Source organism: Molossus molossus, unplaced genomic scaffold, assembly GCF_014108415.1.
Source record: "Molossus molossus isolate mMolMol1 unplaced genomic scaffold, mMolMol1.p scaffold_m16_p_1, whole genome shotgun sequence".
Lineage (NCBI taxonomy): Eukaryota > Metazoa > Chordata > Mammalia > Chiroptera > Molossidae > Molossus > Molossus molossus.
Genome location: NW_023425344.1, coordinates 29,759,616 through 29,779,033, shown reverse-complemented (window position 1 = coordinate 29,779,033; position 19,418 = coordinate 29,759,616). Strand labels below are relative to the sequence as shown.

The window sequence follows — 19,418 nt, the reverse complement described above, 5'->3', positions numbered from 1 at the left end:
TTTTAATGTGCAATGAAAGGCCCGGTTGTAGTTTGTTGTTTGTTGAACACTGTCTATTTCCCAGAGTCTCAGTAATCATCTTTTGTTCTCATATTTAATGTAGCTGGGAAGTCAGGTCCTGTCATGCCACCATTTAAAAATAATGCTGACCTTGAAATAGGTCTAGGCAACCTGGGAGAGCTCCCACCTTGTCCTCATTGCTGTTGTCATCCCTGCAGCTGGGGCGGAGCACAGCTCTCAGAGAGAGGTAGCGGAGACCCTGACAAACAACAGAAAGGAGCATTGGCTCTATTGCACATGCTGCGAACCTGCCTACCTTGAAGGAGCAGGGTGCAGTGGTGGTTCTGTCTGTCTAACTGGACGGAAGCCAGAGAAAGAGTCCTGCCGCCCTGGCCCGTTTGGCTCAGCAGTTAGAGCACTGGACCGCGGTCCAGAGAGACCCGGGTTCGGTTCCTGCTATGGGCAGGTACCTTGGTTGCAGTTTGTCCCCGGCCCTGGTTGGTCATGCGGGAGGCAGCCACTCAATGTGCCCCTTTCACGTCGATGTTTCTCTCTCTCTCTCTTCCTCTCTCTCCTTCCCATTCTATCTGAACAAAAAAATGTCCTCAGGTGAGGATGGAAAGAAAAAAGAAAGAGCCCTGCTGAGGATGATGGTATTTTGTTTTCTCCCTTGTACCTGCTCACTGTGAAAGGATAATCAAGTGAGGAGGTGGTGTGGTTGGTGGACCAAGGGCGTGGCAGCTGGACGCATTCTCTGCTGTGCGGTTACCCTGCGCTTACGTTCACGGGTAGATCTTCCTAGAACACGGTGTTTAGGATTTGTACTAAATACCCAAACTTGAAAGCAAAGAATAGTAGGTCAGATGTGCTGATCTTTCTGCCAAACCTGATTAATCCCATGTGGTATCGAACCAGATCCGTTGCTGCCGTGCAGTAGGTTGTGGTATAGTCAGACAGCTGGGGGTGAAAATAACAACCCTGCCTAGCTGTTTTACATAAATGTGCTGTGATCTTGACTTTTTCGGTTTATTTAAATATTAATGATTTCAAGAGCGCCCCTCTGCCCCACACCCATTCTCCTTTCGTTATTATCATTTGAAGTTTAGATTTCAGACATTTGTTGGTTTTACCACAGGTTTTGCTCCCACGTCTTAGAAAACACAACATTGAGGTTACCAAAATGGTAACTTTCTTAAAATAAAATATAAATCTCCACTCATGTTTTAAGGTTTTATTTTTAACATTTTTGAGGGGGAGGTCCTTAAGCCGGTGGCCTCTCAGTAGTGGTTGTAAATTAGGCTACTGTGTCCTTTGCGCACATGCTAAAAAGAAGTAGTGTTCTAAGGTTATATTTCATATTGTGATGACATTTTAATATCTTCTTTTATTTATAATTTGTAAGGAAATGCATGTTTTGCTGTGTATTTAGGTGTTTAGAATGAGGCCTTCTGATGATATTTAAAATACCTGTAGCTGGATCATATGATTAACCTCAATTATATATATGTATAGGTATGAATGGATAGATGAATGGATATTTACAAATACCAATTTTTCCCCAAATAATTTTCAGTTGCTTACATCTCGTGCCATTTAGTTTTTAAATTTGTCTTAGCTGAGTCCCCCTGCGTCCTATTGTGTTTTGATTTTGGTTAACGGTCTGTGAACAGAGGCATAGTTTCCTCTCCGACTTCCACCAACATCGGATCGGTTCCCATTTACATACTTTCTCCAGGCTGTGAGGCAGAGGAAGAACAGCCGGAAGGAGGGATGTCTTAGACAGTACAGCACATCCAACAAACTACTTTGCTTGGACTTCATCTCTGCTGCTTTAATGGCTCAGCTACATGACATAAAATAGCCACATGCTGATTAAAGAGGTGCCACCTACTCAAACCAGTCTGTGCTGGTGTGGTGCGTCGTTTATACATCGACAGGGCCGTGCCAGGGTTATCATCTGGCTTTCTTGATCTGAATAAAAACTGCCTTTTTAGTAAAAACACATGGAGTAAAAACTCTCAGAAATCTTGGTTTTTAAAATGAAATGCACTGTGGTTGAAACCCAGATGTGGTGTCCCCAAAGCCACATTTGAATGAAGCGATTCATAGCTAACAGCATGGATTTACTGAGTGAGCCCTGGGTGCCTAGCTTGGTGATGGGCTCGTGGTTCCACAGCAGCCCCGGAGGCGGGAGCTGTCAGCACCCCCATCACACGTTGAGCAGACAGGCCATTGGACATTTGGCCATTTGTCTGAAGTCACACAGCTCGCCAATATTGGAGCTGGGATTCAAGGCTGTCGGCTGGCTCCAGACCTCCTGTCTGCGACAGTAAAATGGCCCTGACACTAAAAATTTAATAGGGTATGCTCAGCAAAGACTGTGTCTCCAGGGAGCTTAAATAGAGAAATTCTGTGTTGATCTTACGCCAGAATACTTGATAAAAAGATACAAAGTGTGTTGTGTTACAAGGCCCAAATTTAAGGCCCATTTAAATAAAGAGTTCTTGGAATATTTACTCAAAAATCTTTAACAGAAAAATCCCCAGCTACAAATAGCTTCTTATTTCAAGGACACTCAAAAATCTTAATATTAATTTTTTAAAAGAAAAATATCGGGAAAGGTGTTAGGAAATGAACACTCCCAAAACTGCTAGGAGTTTTATTACAACTGTAAAAAGAATGCTACCCCAGGAAAGCTCAGTTGAGTACAATATGTATTTTTTCTGAGGCTGGGATAGACATTTCAGGGTCTCAATTATGCCTTGCAAATAAATAGCAGGAAACAGATGAGGTTCTGAAACTATTTTTGGTGCACTTTCCTCCCCTCTGTCTGACTGGCTAAGGGTCAGGATTCTGAGAGCTTACAGATTGGAAACACTTAGGGGCTCATTCCCTTGTTTCCATAGGCATTGTGTTTGCCCATCCCTTTGGCTGAGGACAGTTTTGCACCAATTCTAAGCAGTTTCTGTATGCTGCTGGGAACTCTCAGCAAATCTGTAATTAACCGTCTAGACCTCAAGTCCTGGCTCTGTGCTTCTGTCTTCAAAAGTTGGTAACGAAGCTGGAGGAAATGAAAAGTCTCGTTTGCTGTATTCTGAAGTTCTGGGTCCAGCAAAAATAAAAGAACTAAGGAGAGAGAGAGAGAAGAGAGACGAGACGTGAAGAGAAGAGAAGAGAAGAGAAGAGAAGAGAAGAGAAGAGAAGAGAAGAGAAGAGAAGAGAAGAGAAGAGAAGAGAGAAGAGAGACAAGACGAGACGAGAAGAGACGAGACGTGAAGAGAAGAGAAGACAAAGGAAGCAGACCGCTGAGTGATCAGAAGAAGGGGTGTAAAGCTAACTTCACATGGTTTGCAGTAAAGCATCTGGATCCCTCAGGAATAACATTGCTTAAAAGAGTAGTTAGCAGCAGCTGCAACTGAGACTTTGGAAAAGAAAGTCTTTTCTTCTCCGAGAATGGGAATATTTTGCAAATTATTGTTCTGATTTGAAAACGCAGATCACAGAAGACCTTCAAGAGTTTTCCTTTGCACAGAGGATGAATTCTTAGCCCTGGTGGCCTTAAAGATTATCTTAGACCTTACCCCTCACTCAGGTGTCTTTTCCATTATAATGACATGACAGGCTCTTTCCTGCCTCCTGGTCTTGGCACTGGCCGGCTGTTCCCTCTGCTGAGAGTGCTGTTCTCTTGTCTCTTCCCAAAGCTGGCCTCTTCTAGTTTAGGGAAACATTATTCCTCAGAGACCTTCCCACACCATCTTGTCCAAATAGGCCACCCAGGCACAATTGATCACGTTACTTAATATGCCTCTTTATTCGTTACCATAGTCACAGCATCTAGAGTAGTGCTTGGCATTTATAGGAGGCCCTCAGTACGAATGAATGAATGAATGAATGAATGAATGAATGAATATACATTTACATGTTTTCTTTTGTTGAGCCAGTGGTTAGATGGAGTTTGCTGGAAAAGAATAATTACCTTTTCTGTTTTTCCAGGCCAATGGTTCTTGAAAGTGTGGTTTGGAAACCAGGAGCATGAAGTCAGTAGCACCTGGGAACTGTTAGAAATGCAAATCCTCAGTCCTACTGAGTCAGAAACTCCAGGGTGGCACCCAGTGATCTCTGTTCTAGCAGGTTCTCCAGGTGACTCTGCCGCTTAAGAACCATGGCCCCAGGTCACTGATGCCTAGCCTGGGTCTCTCTGTTGACCTCTGAATATCCAGGCCTAACACAATGCCTGGCACAGAGCAGATAGGAAATACTTGCTGAATGAGTCACTCTGTCTCCTCTCCCCCCCTCCTCCCTCCCCTGCGCCAAGCACACCTAAGGCCCTGGGTACACAGATGCTGAGGAAGGGAGTGAGTGCCATTCTGAGGACCCGAGGGAAAGCTTCTGTGCTCTCTGCACTGCAGACCTTGCCAAATTTAGAATCCCAGCTTACCATTCCTCCTTCCTGCAGCCTCCAGAGCAGGAGAGGAAATTTCCAGCTGGTGGTAGATGCTAATTTGTTTTCATTTGACCTTTGGATTCCTGCAAGTGAGCCCAGGGGAGAGGATGGTTAAAGGTGGGTTTGCCTCACGCACAGGCCCCACTGGGGAGGGGAGTGGGAGTGGGAGTGGGTCCGTGCAAAGACGCTGGGGTGCAGCCAGGCCAGTGGCAGGGGGGCCAGAGGTGGCGGGACGGGACAAGTCCTGCTGCTCACAGATGGGCGCCTTGTTCCCAAGCCAAGCATTGCTTTTGGCCCGAGGGCTCCCAGCATGAGAGGGACTTTCTGGAGCTCTCAGCCTCGCTATTTTTACATTCTGACTTCCAGGCCGGCTTCCTGTTCCCTCCAAAGGGACAAAACTAGGAACAGTGAAGGACCACAGAGCCACTTTAATTTTTTTTTTTTATCCTCACCCGAGGACATTTTTCCATTTTTTGTTCAGATAGAGTGGGAGGGGGAGGGAGAGAGAGAGAGAAACATCAACGTGAAAGGGACACATCAAGTGGCTGCCACCCACAGGACCCAACCAGGGCCGGGGACAAACTGCAACCGAGGTACATGCCCTTAGCGGGAACCGAACCTGGGTCTCTCTGGACCGCAGGCCTACACTCTAACCACTGAGCAAAATCGGCCAGGGCGCACAGAGCCACTTTTAAAAGGGCACCGACGGCACTCGGCTCCTTGTCCCCAGCCTGTCAGCCTGTGACTTCGCCTTCAGTGAGACACTGTGATAACAGGAGACGTGAAGCAGCTTAAGTGTAAGATCCTTCGGGACAGACGGGGGGGGAATGGGTGGCCCAGGTGTATGGGGGCTGAAGCAGCTGCCCCATTTACTGAAAGCAGAATTAGGGAGGGAGGCCCAGAAAAGAAGACCCTGTGTTAAACCTGCGTTGGACGTGCCTTCGTAGGACTTGGGGTGGTTCAGAGCTCAGGGCCAGTCTTCTGGAGTGAATCTTGGTGCCATCACTTATCAGCTGTCTGACCCTGGTCAGGTCACCCGGCTGGGCTCATAGCCTCAGCATTGCAGCCATTGTGATCTTTTTCTGTTGTTCTCCCTCTATTTATTCACCTTCCAATCTCCCCCAAGGTGTCCATACTGGTTTTTCTTGGGTCTTTGAAAAAGTGAAACCCATTTCTACAGAGGCACACAGTTTACCCCCTTGGCTTTAAACCAAACTGCTGGCCTCTCTGCAATGGGGCTAACAGTGTGTCCTGCATAGGACAGCTGGGCCACTCCACAGGCTCCCCAATACAGCAGTTGGGGGTGCAGCCCACCGTCAGCAGCACACCCTCGTTACTTTTACTGTTACTGACAGTCTCGTTGTTACTTGCTCTTAGAACCCCATGGCAGCATTAATGGGACTTGGGTGTAAGGCTGGAAGGCCAGGGCTCTTCCAGGTGTGCTGATACTCCGTCGGGGCTGCGAGCTGACGCTGCTGAGTGTGCTGAGTGTGAAGACCTGCTCTGCGGGAGGGTGGGCAACTTTGTGTTTTTTAATGAGGGCTCCAGGCCCACAGTGGGGTAAAAACTCAAGAATCATATAAATACAAGAAAACTTGATTCATTTGAGGATGGTTTGTGTTTGAGAGAAACCTAGGACAAGTTTAGCAAATCTGCTTTAAAATAAAGACAGCAGGGGACATAAATCTTTATTTTTAAAATTCTGGATTTTTTTTTTTTTACTTGTACATTAGTTGAGAGAGAGCCATTTGGAGAAAAAATTAGGTACCTGTGAAGCAGAGCCATAGTGGTCAGGGGCATGGTGCATGCTGGGAAGAAGTCCAGCAAGGCGTCCTGGATAGAAGCTGGGCTAGTCTGACCTGCTCAGGCCCTCAGAGTCTAGCCCTGCTGAGGAACCTGATTGACCTTCTTCAGGAAGTCACCACAGTGTTATCATCTTTTATCCTATTGCCTCGAACATTTAATCGCATAAATTCTGTAATGAGCATTTTCCTTTGGACATAGGAAAATATTTTCCTTATGGTGACTGAATGAGCTTAATACAGTATTGTTGACTGGTGACCTATAATATAATACTGATAACAATAACGGTGAACATTTATGTAGTGAGTATGCCCGTGATATGCCAACTTTATTCTGAATGTGTTACACACTACCTGGTGAGCTAGGTGCTGTGTTGATCCCCATTTTACACATAAGCATCTAAGCCCGAAGAGATGAGGTAAGTTGCCCAAGGTCAGCTTGAGTGTCTGAGCCAGAATGTAGAGGCCCCTACAGACTGCTCACTCCTGGTTCCTGCCAGGCTGCTTGGTGCCAGGTCCAGAGTCCTTGCTGACTTGCCTCATTCCTAGTTGCACTGGAGATTGTAACAGTACTCTGCAGGTTTTCTATATATTTCTCCGTTTTAATTCTTCTATAAGTCTTTCCTTAAGTAGCCCCCACAGTTGGTCTGAGTTCCGGTCCTGAAGTTGGCTCTGAGATGGAATCCTGTTTTGTTTTATGTTATCCAATACTGACTCGAAATGACTCACCCAAAAAGAAGAGAGTTCTCTGGTCCTGGTGGGTTTTGGCTCAGTGGTTTAGAGCGTCGGCCCTCAGACCGAAGGGTCTCGCGTTTGATTCCCAGTCAAGGGCACATACCTGGGTTGTAGGTTCAATCCCCTGCCCTGGTCAGGGTCATGTAGGAGGCAACCAGTCAATGTGCTTCTCTCACATGGATGTTTCTCTCTCTCTCCCCCTCCCTCCCTTCCACTCTAAAAATCAATGGAAAAATATCCTTAGGTGAGGATGAACAAATAACAACATCAACAACAACAAATAATAAAGTTCTCCGGACTGGAGGTCTTTTAGGAGAGCCCCACTGAAAGCTGAGACTCCCGTGATGTGATTTCAGAAGTCTAAGCAGATCTCTCCGGAGGGGTGCATGACAGGCCCGCGGAGAATCCGAAGGGCATGGAGCTGCCAGTCCTCTGCAACACCAGCTCCTTGCTTCCCCCGCAAAGCTGCACCAAGTAATTTCCTGGCTGGAAACTTCCAGCCCCCTAAAACCAACACAGGACAAAGGAGTTTATGCACATGTTTGTTTCGAGTTGGAGTAACTTGAAATTATTTAATCAGGCTTCATTTCCTGTGGGGGGAGGGGAAATTTCCATCATAATTCGAGACAAGTGCAGTTTTGCCTCCTGCAGATTTAAATGAGAAAGTGAATGCTGGGATCCAAACTACCTCATGAATGTACATCTGTGCCCATAGTCTTAATCAACCTCTTTGTTTGGCTTCTTTCTTTCCTGGGTGGGCTGTAACAGCCTCAGTGATGCCTGCCCACGTGATGCAGTGCCATTTGCACGGGGCAGGGCCCACAGGCTTGCTCATTGGGGTGGCTCCGCCTTTTCTGCATGGCCACCTAGAGAAGGGCCCAATCCTTAGAATAAGTGATCCCCAGGTTTAAAGCTCGGGTTTCTTAAGTTTCTCTGCCTGCCTGTGTTGATACAGCTGCCTGTGATTCCTCTGCCTCTCTAAATTTCTTAACCTGTTCCTCTTCTCTCCTGACCTCTCTAGCACTTTATCCATTTCATATTCAACTCAAAAAAGGCCAAGAATGAGATTTTTAAAAGCAAAGAGTTATTTAGTAAACATAAAATAGTCACATAGACCAGAGAATGGCTGATTTATTTTATTTATGATCTCTCCAACAGTGTTTAAAAATTACTTTTTGAATTTGAATGCCTTTGGACTTTGCACATGCTTGCCAGTTTGCCACAGTCCTCACCGTTCTCTGTAGTGTTTCACACCCACCCTACTTTATAGATTTATGTCACTGGCCTGATTTTACAGTCAGTCTGGTCCCTTCTTGAATACCAAGGCTTTTTTGTTTTTTGTTTTTTTATCCTTACCTGAAGATAAATCTTCATTTATCTTCAGATAGAGCAGGAGGGAGAGAGGGAGGAAGAGAGAGAGAAACATTGATGTGAGAAAGACACATAAAGTGGTTGCTGCCGACACGACGCCAACCAGGGCCGGGGACAAATTGCAACCGAGGTACGCACCCTTAGCGGGAACTGAACCCAGGTCTCTCTGGTCCACGGGCCGATGCTCTAACTGCTGAGCCAAACTGGCCAGGACAAATACCAAGGCTTTTCCAGGCTGCTTTCCTTGAGAATTTTCTGTGTACAATTTAGAATTCTAGAGTATTATAAAAGACATTGCGACTTTGCACATATTTATATCAAATGAGAGGAGTTATTAAAAGATATAAATACAGCATTTATTTATAGAAAGTGGTGAAAGCCCGGCTGGTGTGGCTCAGTGGTTGAGCGTCGACCCATGCGCCAAGAGGTTAGCAGTTTGATTCCCAGTCAGGGCTCACGCCCAGGTTGTGGGCCCAATCCCCAGTGCGGGGCGTGCAAGAGGCGGCCAATGGATGTTTTTCTCTCTCACCCTCTCCCTTCCTCTCTCTCTAAAAATCAATAAAGAAAACAAAACATTTTTTTTAAATAGAAAGTGGCTAAAGAAACTAAGAGTTGTATTCATTGCTGGGAGTGTTATAGGACACCAGCTGTTACTTTCACTAATTTACAAATGGATTTGGTAGATGTGTGTAATCTTTTTTTTTTTTTTTTTTTTATCCTCATCCGAGGACATCTTTCCATTTTTTATTCAGATAGAGTGAGAGGGAGAGAGAGAGAGAAACATTGATGTGAAAGGGACACATCGAGTGGCTGCCACCCGCACGACCCAAGCAGAGCCGGGGACAAACTGCAGCCCAAGTACATGCCCTTAGCGGGAACCGAACCCAGGTCTCTTGGGACCACAGACCGACGCTCTAACCGCTGAGCCAAACCGGCCAGGGCGATGTGTATAATCTTGAAAATTTCACTTGGGTAGTTAATTCTGGTTAATGGAACAAATTAAGCCTAAAACATCATTGGGGGGCAAAAATGACAAAACTGAAGTTGTCCTACTTTGGGTACATCTTGAGAAGGTAGGGTTCTTTGGAAAAGACAATAATGCTGGAAAAATAGAAGGCAGCAAGAAAAGAGGAGACTAAATATGGGTGGATTGACTCCATGAAAGACGCCATAGACTGAGTCTACAGGAGCCAAGCAGGGCTGCTGAGGACTGGATGTCACTCAGTCACCAGGGTCACTCAACAACACGAAACAACAACAGAGCTTTGGTTTGATCGTGGGGTTCTTGGAGCTATTGGATGACTTAATAGTGGGTCCTTTATGTTCATATTCTCAAATGTCATCCTTCCTTTCCAGTTCTTTCCTTGTTTTATTCCCTATCACCCCTTTAACCATGCTTTGTATCCACAGCATGGCTGTAGTTCTTCTTGTTTAATCTACAGACACCTCTGTCTATGGAATTCTCCTGATTGTTGGTACTAAACTTGGAAGACTGTAGTTTGTTTCCTCTTTAACAAAACCTTCCCTTTTTTGTTCATTTCCCAGCAGATATATGGAGTGAGCACTCATTTCAGACAGATCCAGATTTGCCTCCTGGATGGAAAAGGATCAGCGACATTGCTGGGACCTATTACTGGCACATACCAACAGGAACGACTCAGTGGGAACGCCCTGTCTCCATCCCAGCAGATCTTCCGGGCTCCAGGAAAGGGTCCCTTAGTTCTGTAACGCCTTCTCCCACCCCAGAGAACGAGGTAAAATGGAGTGTCTTTTTAACGACTTAGTAGAGTGTATGTAACTTGTAACTTGTGATTTCTCTTTACACTCATTGCTTCTGCCCCAACAGGTCATTGAGGTAAGTGTTTTGATTATCATGCATGTTGCATTTGAAACCCAAATAGTGTTAATACCATCTTCAGAGATGTTTTTATTTTTGATCTCTTGAACTACTATTTTAGGTACAGAAAGTAAGAGGGCTGATTAATGAGAAGTGGTTAAGATTCCCCAGGGCTCGTGGAGGCAATATTTTACTCTGTAGGTGCCATTGCATGGTGCTGACTCCATAAAATATTTACACACAGAAGAACATCTCTTGGCCAGACGTCTTATAATTACTGCATATCTTATTATCCTTGGATTCATTTGATTGCATGGGGAGGATGTCTGTAAGAATAACCCTTGAGAGCCCTTAAATGCGTAATTTCTATTTTAAAAACAGGATCTGTTTATTTAGCAGAAGCGACATTATTTTAGAAATAATGAGCAGCATAAATTTCTGCTATCCCTGAGGAAGACATCTGAATGTTTAAACAAAGAATTGAGGCATTTAAAAAATCTCATATTGGTATTTATTAATATAAAGAGTCCTGCAGTGAACCTTTATGAATCCTAATGACAAAATATCTAAGAGAATTGCATTTGGAAAAGGTCACAATTAAATAGTGGCTTTATTTTTGAGAAAAGTCATTTGATTGCTGACACCAAGACATTTCTGCTTTTTTCTGACCATAATCTTTTGTTTTTTAAACACCCATTTTCTTCGGCTTTGGGGACATAGACAGCATTTGAACTGCATCTCTGACCTGCAAAGCTCCTCTATATATTTGTAACTATTATACCTCTGTAGGAAACAAGAAAAAGACATGTTTCCCACGTCTTTGATTATTGACTTGCTCTTCTCAGGGAGGCAGTAAAACCTACCTTCCAGCCACATCCTGCTGTTTCCAGGCTTGGGCACCTCCCTTTCCCAGCCTGGACCTCAGCTTCTCCATCCTCAAAGCGCGGGGTTGGGGCGAGCTGTGTCCTCATTGGTAGACAAGGGCCGTGGTTTGTTGGTCCTTTTTCCTGATAATCAGGCACATGCTTCAGTTCCACTCAACCTCGTGAGAGTTTGTTGTTTATCACTGGGCGATTCTGATAACACTTCACTGAAGCATCATATTCCTGGTCCCTGAGCAAATTCCACTCGATCCTTTATTCATCTTGTGTTAGGTGCACTGGGGGATAAAGATGAACGAACTCAGCCCTGGTGCTCACAGAGCTTGGTGTCCTCTTCCTATCCCAGCCCCGTTGCTTCTTGGCATTTCTCCCTGGCCCAGAGTGGCCTTGCAGAATCCCAGCCGGCTCTCGCTAAGGCACAGATATCCCCTCTCTTCCTTACCCATACACCTTTGCTCTTGGCATCTCTGTTAGGGTCTTTCTCCATTCCAGGGCTTCATTCCCATGTTGCGACCCTTCACCCACCTATACCAATAAGAAGTGCCCTGCAGCCAGAGTGCCAGGGTGGGAGGGGTCATCTGACACCAGTACCCATACGTCAGAGATGAGGCACAGAGCGCTCAGTGACCAGCAGAACTCAAGGTGTAGAACTCAGTTCCTGAACCCTCCTGAATTCTAAGCCACAGTGCTTCTCCCTCCTCTTCCTTGGCTTTGGGCTTTCCGCCTGCTCTGCCTTCTCATTGTCCCAGAGGTGAGGAGATTAGAGTACCTGTGAGATCCCATTTCTGTCCAGTGACTCTCTTGTCCTCTGTCTGTGGGAGAAATGAAGTCCTTTGAAAGCCCACTTCCTGGGGCCAGAGAGCGGGTGTGGTGGAATCCAGGAGGCACCCCAAGGTGTCTGTGGCTCAGACTGTAATTTCTTCAATGAGTACGGTAGACTTTCATTTCCATGTTTGGGGAAGAAGGCAGCACAGGTGGGCAGCTGGCTCTGGGGAAAAGTGTCAGGGGCAGAGTCCACCTTGAACCCTGAGCCTTTTTCTGATGCCCACTTTCGCCTGGTTTCCCCCTCTCCAGGTCTGCTTCTTCCTGCCTATTCTTGGCTCAGGGTTCCTTCCGATGACCCTCCCTCCCCTAGAGTTCAGTGTTTCCTCACACACCCAGTGCTCAGCCTCCCAGCTGCTGTTTACGACCTACTGTGGCTTTCGGGGTCCTTTCATAAATGTCCTTTCATTTGGTCTCTCAAGACTCTTCATGTGGCGGGGAAGACCACCATTGTGTTCCCTGCTTAAGAAAGAGGTCGCGGAGGCTCAGTTCGAGTAAGCACCAGCTGGCGGGGGTGGGCGTTCATCCAGCTTCTGACTCGGCCTGTGCCCTGCCCAGGCTGTGTGACTTCCACCTTGTCGCTGTGGCTTCCTTCCGTTCCTCTCTTCTGTTGCTGACCATGCCATTGTTTTTGACAGAGTCTTATCCTTCCAAGGAACTTTGTCAATGGATGTGTAGTTTCTTAAGTTTCAAGAGAGCATGACTCATATCCAGCGCTTTAATAGACTGATGGGATAGGTGTTCTTCAGATCAACCTTTCCATTGTTCACTTCATGCACCTTTTTCCTGTCCAGAAGGCCATCCATTAAGTCGAAGAACCAAGCAGAGCCCGGCCGGTGTGGCCCAGTGGTTGAGCATCGACCCATTCACCAAGAGGTCGCCGGTTCGATTCCCGGTCAGGGCACATGCCCAGGTTGTGGGCCTGATCCCCAGTGGGAGGCATGCAGGAGGTGGCCAATCGATGTTCTCTCTCATTGATGTTTCTGTCTCTCTCTCTCTCTCTCCCTTCCTCTCTCTCTCTAAAAAACAATAAAGAAAAAAAACAATTAAAAAAATTCAGAATTAAAAAAAAAAAAAGAACCACGCAGATTTAAAAGGCAGTAAATTAAAATCAGAGCAGGAAAGGGGTAAGACGGTAGAGAGAAGAGGAAGCGGAGTACTGGGGGAAGGACCCAGCCTGCCACATACCCAGGGTGTGTGAATGCTGCGATGTATATAAATTTGGAGGCGCTCAGGATAATCGGGTGTATATAGGGTCTAGCGCATGCCCATCACCTTCTCCTCCTGTGCATCTGGTACTATAGTTGTCACTCTCTTTTTGCATCTGACAACACTGAGACCGAGAGGTGAGGAGCTTGTCTAAGATCGCACACCTAATCCGCGGTACAGACAAGCTTGAGTGAGGTCCTTTGACTCCCACCCGATGCAAGCTCCACTATACTGTGTGTCAGGGGCTTGGAGGGCCTGGAACCCCTTCACCTCACCCCAAGCTGTGTCATAGGCAGAGCCTTCCAGAAAATGACTTCTCTTGATACCATTGTCTCCGGTGCTAATAACAGCTAAAGAGAAATGATTATTTCTCTGACACCATTTCTCTGATCCCTAAATAGAATCTATTTCAACTAATTTGGGAACATGAGAGTAAGCAGAATGTTAAGGGAGAGAAGAAACTTGTAAGATGTTGTGTTAGAAATGTATATTTTATTCATCTTTTCTCCGAGCTGGCTTCAAAAAATAAATAAATAAAAAGTGCCAGATCTGTTGACTAAGCCTTGCAAAAATTTAGGACTGAAGGCGTCCTTACAGTTTGACAGTTTTACATGTCACATCCTGGCGTGTACTGGGGACGTGTCAAGCACAGTGGCTCACGTTTCCTGGCCACATGGCAGCAGTATTTTCAAACGTTTACACACTGTCCAGGAAGCATTTGCTGCTGAAATTTGGCCTGTGATCATCTCCGCCCAATCCATTGTCTTGTTCCAAATTACTTAGATGTTGAATTTTAGAGGAGGGAGCCAGCCACACAGAGTATTTCTGTGGATAACTATTAGCCTGTAGGCAAGTCTGCCTTCTAATCTCTCCAACCGAAGGTGCTTCCCGGTTCCTTAAGAAGAGAGGATGGATGAGAAAGCGTGTTTTTGTTTGAGCTGTGGAATTGCTTCCCAAGGTCTCAGAAGAGAAATATGGAAGAAGAAAGCTGTCCATAGTCAAGGTTATAGCATTAAGACCCCTTGGTGGGTTCACCCTCACGCTGCTGCTGCTGTGCAGTCGTGAAGGTGCCGTGCTCCAGGCGCTGGGTCAGTGCCCCCAACGGGCTGTCCGGAACTGAGCATCGTCACCGTAATCAGGGTCAGGAGCTCTGCAGCCTGGGCGAGGTCAGGACAGGCACCGGAGAATCTGTCCCCAGCTGTAACTGGCACCAGAGTACCACTCAGCTCTGCTGCCTCAGATTATCACTGGGAGGCCATCGTTCATGGAAGACGGGCTCTGCCTTTGCTACCCTTTCTCCCTGACTTTGTGGCTGAGCCTTTTCCTCGCTTCTCATCTTCCTCTGTCTCTTCTCTTCTTTCATGTCTCACCCCCACCATCCAGACTGCAGGCTGGGGCAGCTGCAGACTTTCTGCAGAACCAAAGAATCTGTTGGGTTCTTTTTTTAATTTATTAGCTAAATTATTGCATTCTCTCCTCTTAATTAAAAAAGAAATTAGATGAATAGAATATGTAGTTCTTAAAATTTAAAACAAATTGTTTTTGTTTTCTAATGTCCTTAATTTAAAAAAAATTATGGTCACTTATGGGAAGGAAAAATGTTTTAAAGTGAATATTTTTTAATATAGAAGGGAAAAAAGGTCTTTGACCTCATCATAACATAAAATGTTATTTTCCATTTTTCCTTACTTGATTTTTGTGTGAAAGGGTTTCTTTAGGAGTACCCATGTTATTTTAAGGTTTTTTTGCAAAATCACTGTATAAGACCTTTGTTTATTTAAACCGGTAAAGGTGATGGTTGGAAGTTTGCCAGCTGACTCATGTCTTCATAGCATGAGATCTAAATTCATGTAGACTGAGAACTATAATCCACTTTTACGTTACAGGGACCCTTTCATTCAGAGTAAATACATAAAACATTTTTAAACCACACACACTTACACAGAGAACTCTTATTTAGTGCTGAAGCTTTTCTGAATACTTGTTTTTAAAAATACTCTTCCTTCCCTCTCTCCAGTCCCAGCAGAGTGTCTCTTGACACTCAATTTCAAATGCCTTTTAGCAGACGTCCCCCCTGTAAAAGAATTTTTTTTCTCTTTCAAAGCACAATTATCTTCGTCTTCCTAATTCATTATCTGATAACGTCTTCCACAGTTGACTTAAATGAAAACCAAAGATTGCTCACATGTAAACAGTGATGATGATTTGGGGCGAAATAGGATTATTTTCTTTTTAAAAAGAAATTTTATTTTCTACTTGATACCCCTAGAACGGTGACTCTCAACATTTTTTGGTCACTGGCCCCTCTGAAAAGTATGAGAAAAATTGGGGATCATCTCCCCAGGAAAACACACACACACACAAAAGCTCACACCCATGCCAGGGGGCTCCCAGGTGTCCTCAGCTAACCCCTGAAGATTCTTCCCCACGATTCATTTTCCCCTCAGTGAAAGCTGAATGCCTGGGGGATGGAGCAGGGGAGTGGCGATGGGCTGGGCAGCATCCACACTCTTTTATTCAATAAAAGAGATGATTTAAAAAATAAATACAGTGGCCTAAGTTCTCATTTGTTCTGACAATCTGCAGTTCAGATGCCTAGTCTGAAAAGGACAGCCACAGCGACACAGCCGGGCAAGGGTCGATGACCTGAAGCCGCGATGCCTTTGCCCTCACAGGGTCCTGCAGCCTTAGATGCCTGCGCCCTTCAGCGCACTGGGTGCTGGGACTCGGCTCCTTCTGCTTTGAGTGGTTTTAAAAGTTCTGTTAATATTGTGAGCATAAGTTATGGGTCGTGTTTCCTTCTCATTGTCAAAGAACTTTAGTTGAAAAGTTTCCATTGTTGATTTATTATTTGAGAAAGGAGATTTGCCCACCAAGTCAGTGCCACAGATTCATAAGGATGTCCCTGGGTTTTATTAGTATTATTTCCCCAAATCTTAGATGAAACATATTTGAATATTCACTCAAATTTAATGGGGGAAAATTTTTTCCTTCTTGTCCAAGATAAATGGCAGTTGTTTAGATTCGAAGATCTGTTATAAGAGTTCTTCCAACAAGATAGGGCTTCATGCTTTGTTCTGTAATGATGTTTAGTGATCAAATATTGTGATCAAATGTTAATTTGTGAAGAGGCTTGCGTGTCTGAGAAGGAGAGCTTTTTATGAATTTGAGGGGTTTACATTAGCTTGCTCAGGGCTGTTTGCTGGTAGGTTAAATCTCAGCAAGACGTTGATGTCAGGCTGTGCTCCTTACTTAACTCTTCCCCTGCATTGTTTTTTTCTTTTCTTTTAAATGAAAATAATTTGACCTCTCAGCTTTTTATGCCCTTAGCCATGGACATTCCTCAGTTTCCAAACTAGCACATTGACAGTTGTCATCCCTAATTTCATTCCTACCTCAAGAAAATGGCTCTGTTTGGTTCATGGGAGATGGCAACAGTTCCCATGAAACTAGGTGTACTGGGCATTTAATAATTGGAGGCATTTCATTTACTTGTAAGACCCGGTTTAGAAGATAACTTCTCTGTCTGCTAATAATGTTCAGGCATGTGTTTTGGTAGGTAAAATGCCATCTCTGCCCTCCTGTCTGGACTTCAGGTGCTAATATAGATCTAGAGAGCGTGAGCTAGTGTTGCTGTTAGAATTTGTTCCCTAACCCATCCTGTGAATATCAATGCTAACAACAGTGTCTTGTGTTTTTGTTTTGTTTTTTCTCCTTCCTTTTTTTCTTTCCTTATCTTTCTTTTTTTTTTCTTTTTCCTTTTTTATATCAATGTGCTTTTTTCCTGTGTGAATAATTATATGTCTAGAAACAGCCATGGAGTGATTTTGCTGTTCTGAATGGGGGAAAGATTAATAGTGACATTTGGAAGGCAAGTATATTGTCAGCTCTTAGCTCATTTACTGTGTTGTCCTTTGTGCATGGCTATGGCTGTACCTTTCTCTTGTCTGTGAGCATCATGCAGTCTGCAGGGACGGAGCGATGGGGCTTCTTGCTAGGGATGTCCAGCTCACACACGCGGCCTTTATTGCCGTCTCCCGTTGTGATTGACTTCGAGCTGACTGCCCAGGTTGCCTGTGTCTTGTGAGCCGCACCTTGCACCGAGCCAGCATCCAGCAGCCCTTGCATGCTTTCTGCTACGCTCACGTGCACCCTGCCTCAGGCTGGAGGACTCTCCTCCCTCAGGATATTTGAAGTCTGTCCTGGGCCCTCCTCCCTTCTCCACTAACAAGCGTCTGTTTTTCTCCAGGATCTGCACGCAGCCACAGTTAACCCAGACCCCAGTCTGAAAGAGTTTGAAGGAGCAACACTACGCTATGCGTCTTTGAAACTCAGGTAGGGCATTGGAAGGACCGGCTGTGGTGTGTGGCTTTTGCCACCAGAGTTACGGTAGAATTCTGAGTCCCGTTTTCGGTTTGTTTTTTCCTAGAAACGCCCCGCATGCTGATGATGATGATTCTTGTAGCATCAACAGTGACCCAGAAGCCAAGGTTTGTAAAAACGTGCTTCCAGCAACTAGGTTATAGTCTTGCATCAAAGTAATGACTTTGGATAATGGCCCAGTTTTTATAAACCATCAACCCAGAGCCACTTATTAAGTAATTATCCCTCGATCCGCTCTCTTTTCTAATCTCCCTCAACACTTAACGTAAATCCCTAGACCATGTTCGCTTCAGGAGGATTTCTCTAACCACCACGACTCTACCTGTATCTCAGTACGTCCATTTTCTTCCCACGATGTAGCGAGTTAAGGGCTTTCAGAAGCCCTTAAAAGGAAACCAGGTTCCACCTTGCAGATCTGAGCAGGTGGTCTGAGACCCCTCACGCCCCCCTCCTCCATGGTGGCCTCAGGCCTAGTCAAGGTGAAACCTCTTTGCCATCCGGGTCATGAGCAGGCGTGCTTTACGATGGACAGTGAGAGCGAACTTTTGCTTCTGGCTTCTGGTGGGGTCCCAGCAGGGCCGGCATTATGGGCATGGGGTCATGCAGTGGCACAGGACCCTGTTCTGAGAATCAGGGCCCCAGGCCTGGGGTTTGATGCAGTACAGTCACCACATTGAAATTCTTAATAATTTTATCTTTGTGTGTGTTATTAAGTGAAGCCTAGTGGAGTGATGGAGTGCGCACCGGGGGTTGGAGCCTTGGCTTATGCACAGCCTTGCCACCTGCCTCTTCCAGGCCCTGCCTCCTCCCTCCCCTTGCTCCCACCCAGCAACCTCTGTGGACTTCCACCTGTAGGGGCCTAGGTGTGAGCATGGGGAGGGTTGGTGTTGGGTACACAAGCTCCATGGCGTCTCGGGAAAGGTCAAAGTAGTGGCCTGCCCCACCCAGGCTGACGACACCTGGGGTGTTGAGTAGGTGACTCAGTGGGAGTGAAGCCTGCCTACTCTCAGTCTAGGTACCTTGCCTGTCCTGGCACAGATGTTGCAAGAAACTTGAGGGACACCCGTCTGCTTTGGGTTGGGGGATGAGGGTGGGTGAGTCTGTGGTAAAAGGGGATTCCTGGTTCAGTTTCCCCACCCCTGGCCAGGGCACAACGGATCCATCCAGCAGCTGGTGGGAGGGGGAGCCCAGAAGATGATGGTCTGTGGGGGTGGGCAGGGCCCCGGGTGCCTGTGATGGTCTGCACTCATCCCACAAGTGTCCCCGTGCCTGAGGGAACATGACATTCAGTAGCAAGTTAAAAACACCGAAAGTCAAGAGAGAGAATGCAAGAGAGAAAAGCTTCATGTTTTAATACAATATTTTTTCCTGCTTTTTTGAACAAGGAGCCCTGCATTTTTGTTTTGCATATTTTATTTTCATTTGCAAATAATGAAGCTCGTTCTAGATATTTTTTCTGTTTCTCAGCAGATCTGTGTCTATGAATAAAACCGCAAATAGGGCCCCATAGTAGTCGTCACAGCACGCAGGTTCAGAGCCTTGACTCCTTTGCCAGACACTGCCGAACTGCCATCGGTTCTGTGCAGCTCGGGGCTCATGGTGGAAATCTTCTCTGCTCCTGTCTGCTCAGCTTTGTTCCAAGCACAGCCCCGTTGCACAAAGGCGCCCTAGAGCCAGCAGTGTTCTGAACAGGTCCTTGGCCTGCCGCTGGCATGCTGGCCTTCAAAGATAAATTTGATGGCACGGAGGGATGCAGCAAAATAGGAAGGTGGGATGTATGTAATTTGCTTTGCTACCAGGTATTTTACAAGAGCCATCGGCACAGGCTGGAGGGGGGAGGGGGAGCGGCAGCAGTGCCTGTCTGCTCTTTTTTCTAAATCTGTACCCAGGGATGTTTTTATTGATTTTAAAAATAGAGAAAGGGCTGGCTGGTG

General features: G+C 45.8%; 1 protein-coding gene across 5 annotated transcripts in view; it reads left to right on the top strand.

Moving 5' to 3' along the window:
• Nucleotides 1-19,418, top strand: part of APBB2 (amyloid beta precursor protein binding family B member 2) — a 281,249-nt gene that overhangs the window by 164,124 nt on the left and 97,707 nt on the right. For 2 of the 5 annotated variants that reach the window (XM_036279992.1, XM_036280010.1), the window contains exons 6-8: nt 9,901-10,106; nt 17,351-17,436; nt 17,531-17,591. In XM_036279992.1, coding sequence (XP_036135885.1) covers nt 9,901-10,106; nt 17,351-17,436; nt 17,531-17,591 — 353 coding nt within the window. Of the gene's footprint in view, nt 1-9,897; nt 10,107-16,909; nt 16,973-17,350; nt 17,437-17,530; nt 17,592-19,418 lie in introns of all 5 variants that reach the window. The other 3 variants (XM_036279983.1, XM_036280001.1, XM_036280029.1) reach the window with 2 other exon arrangements.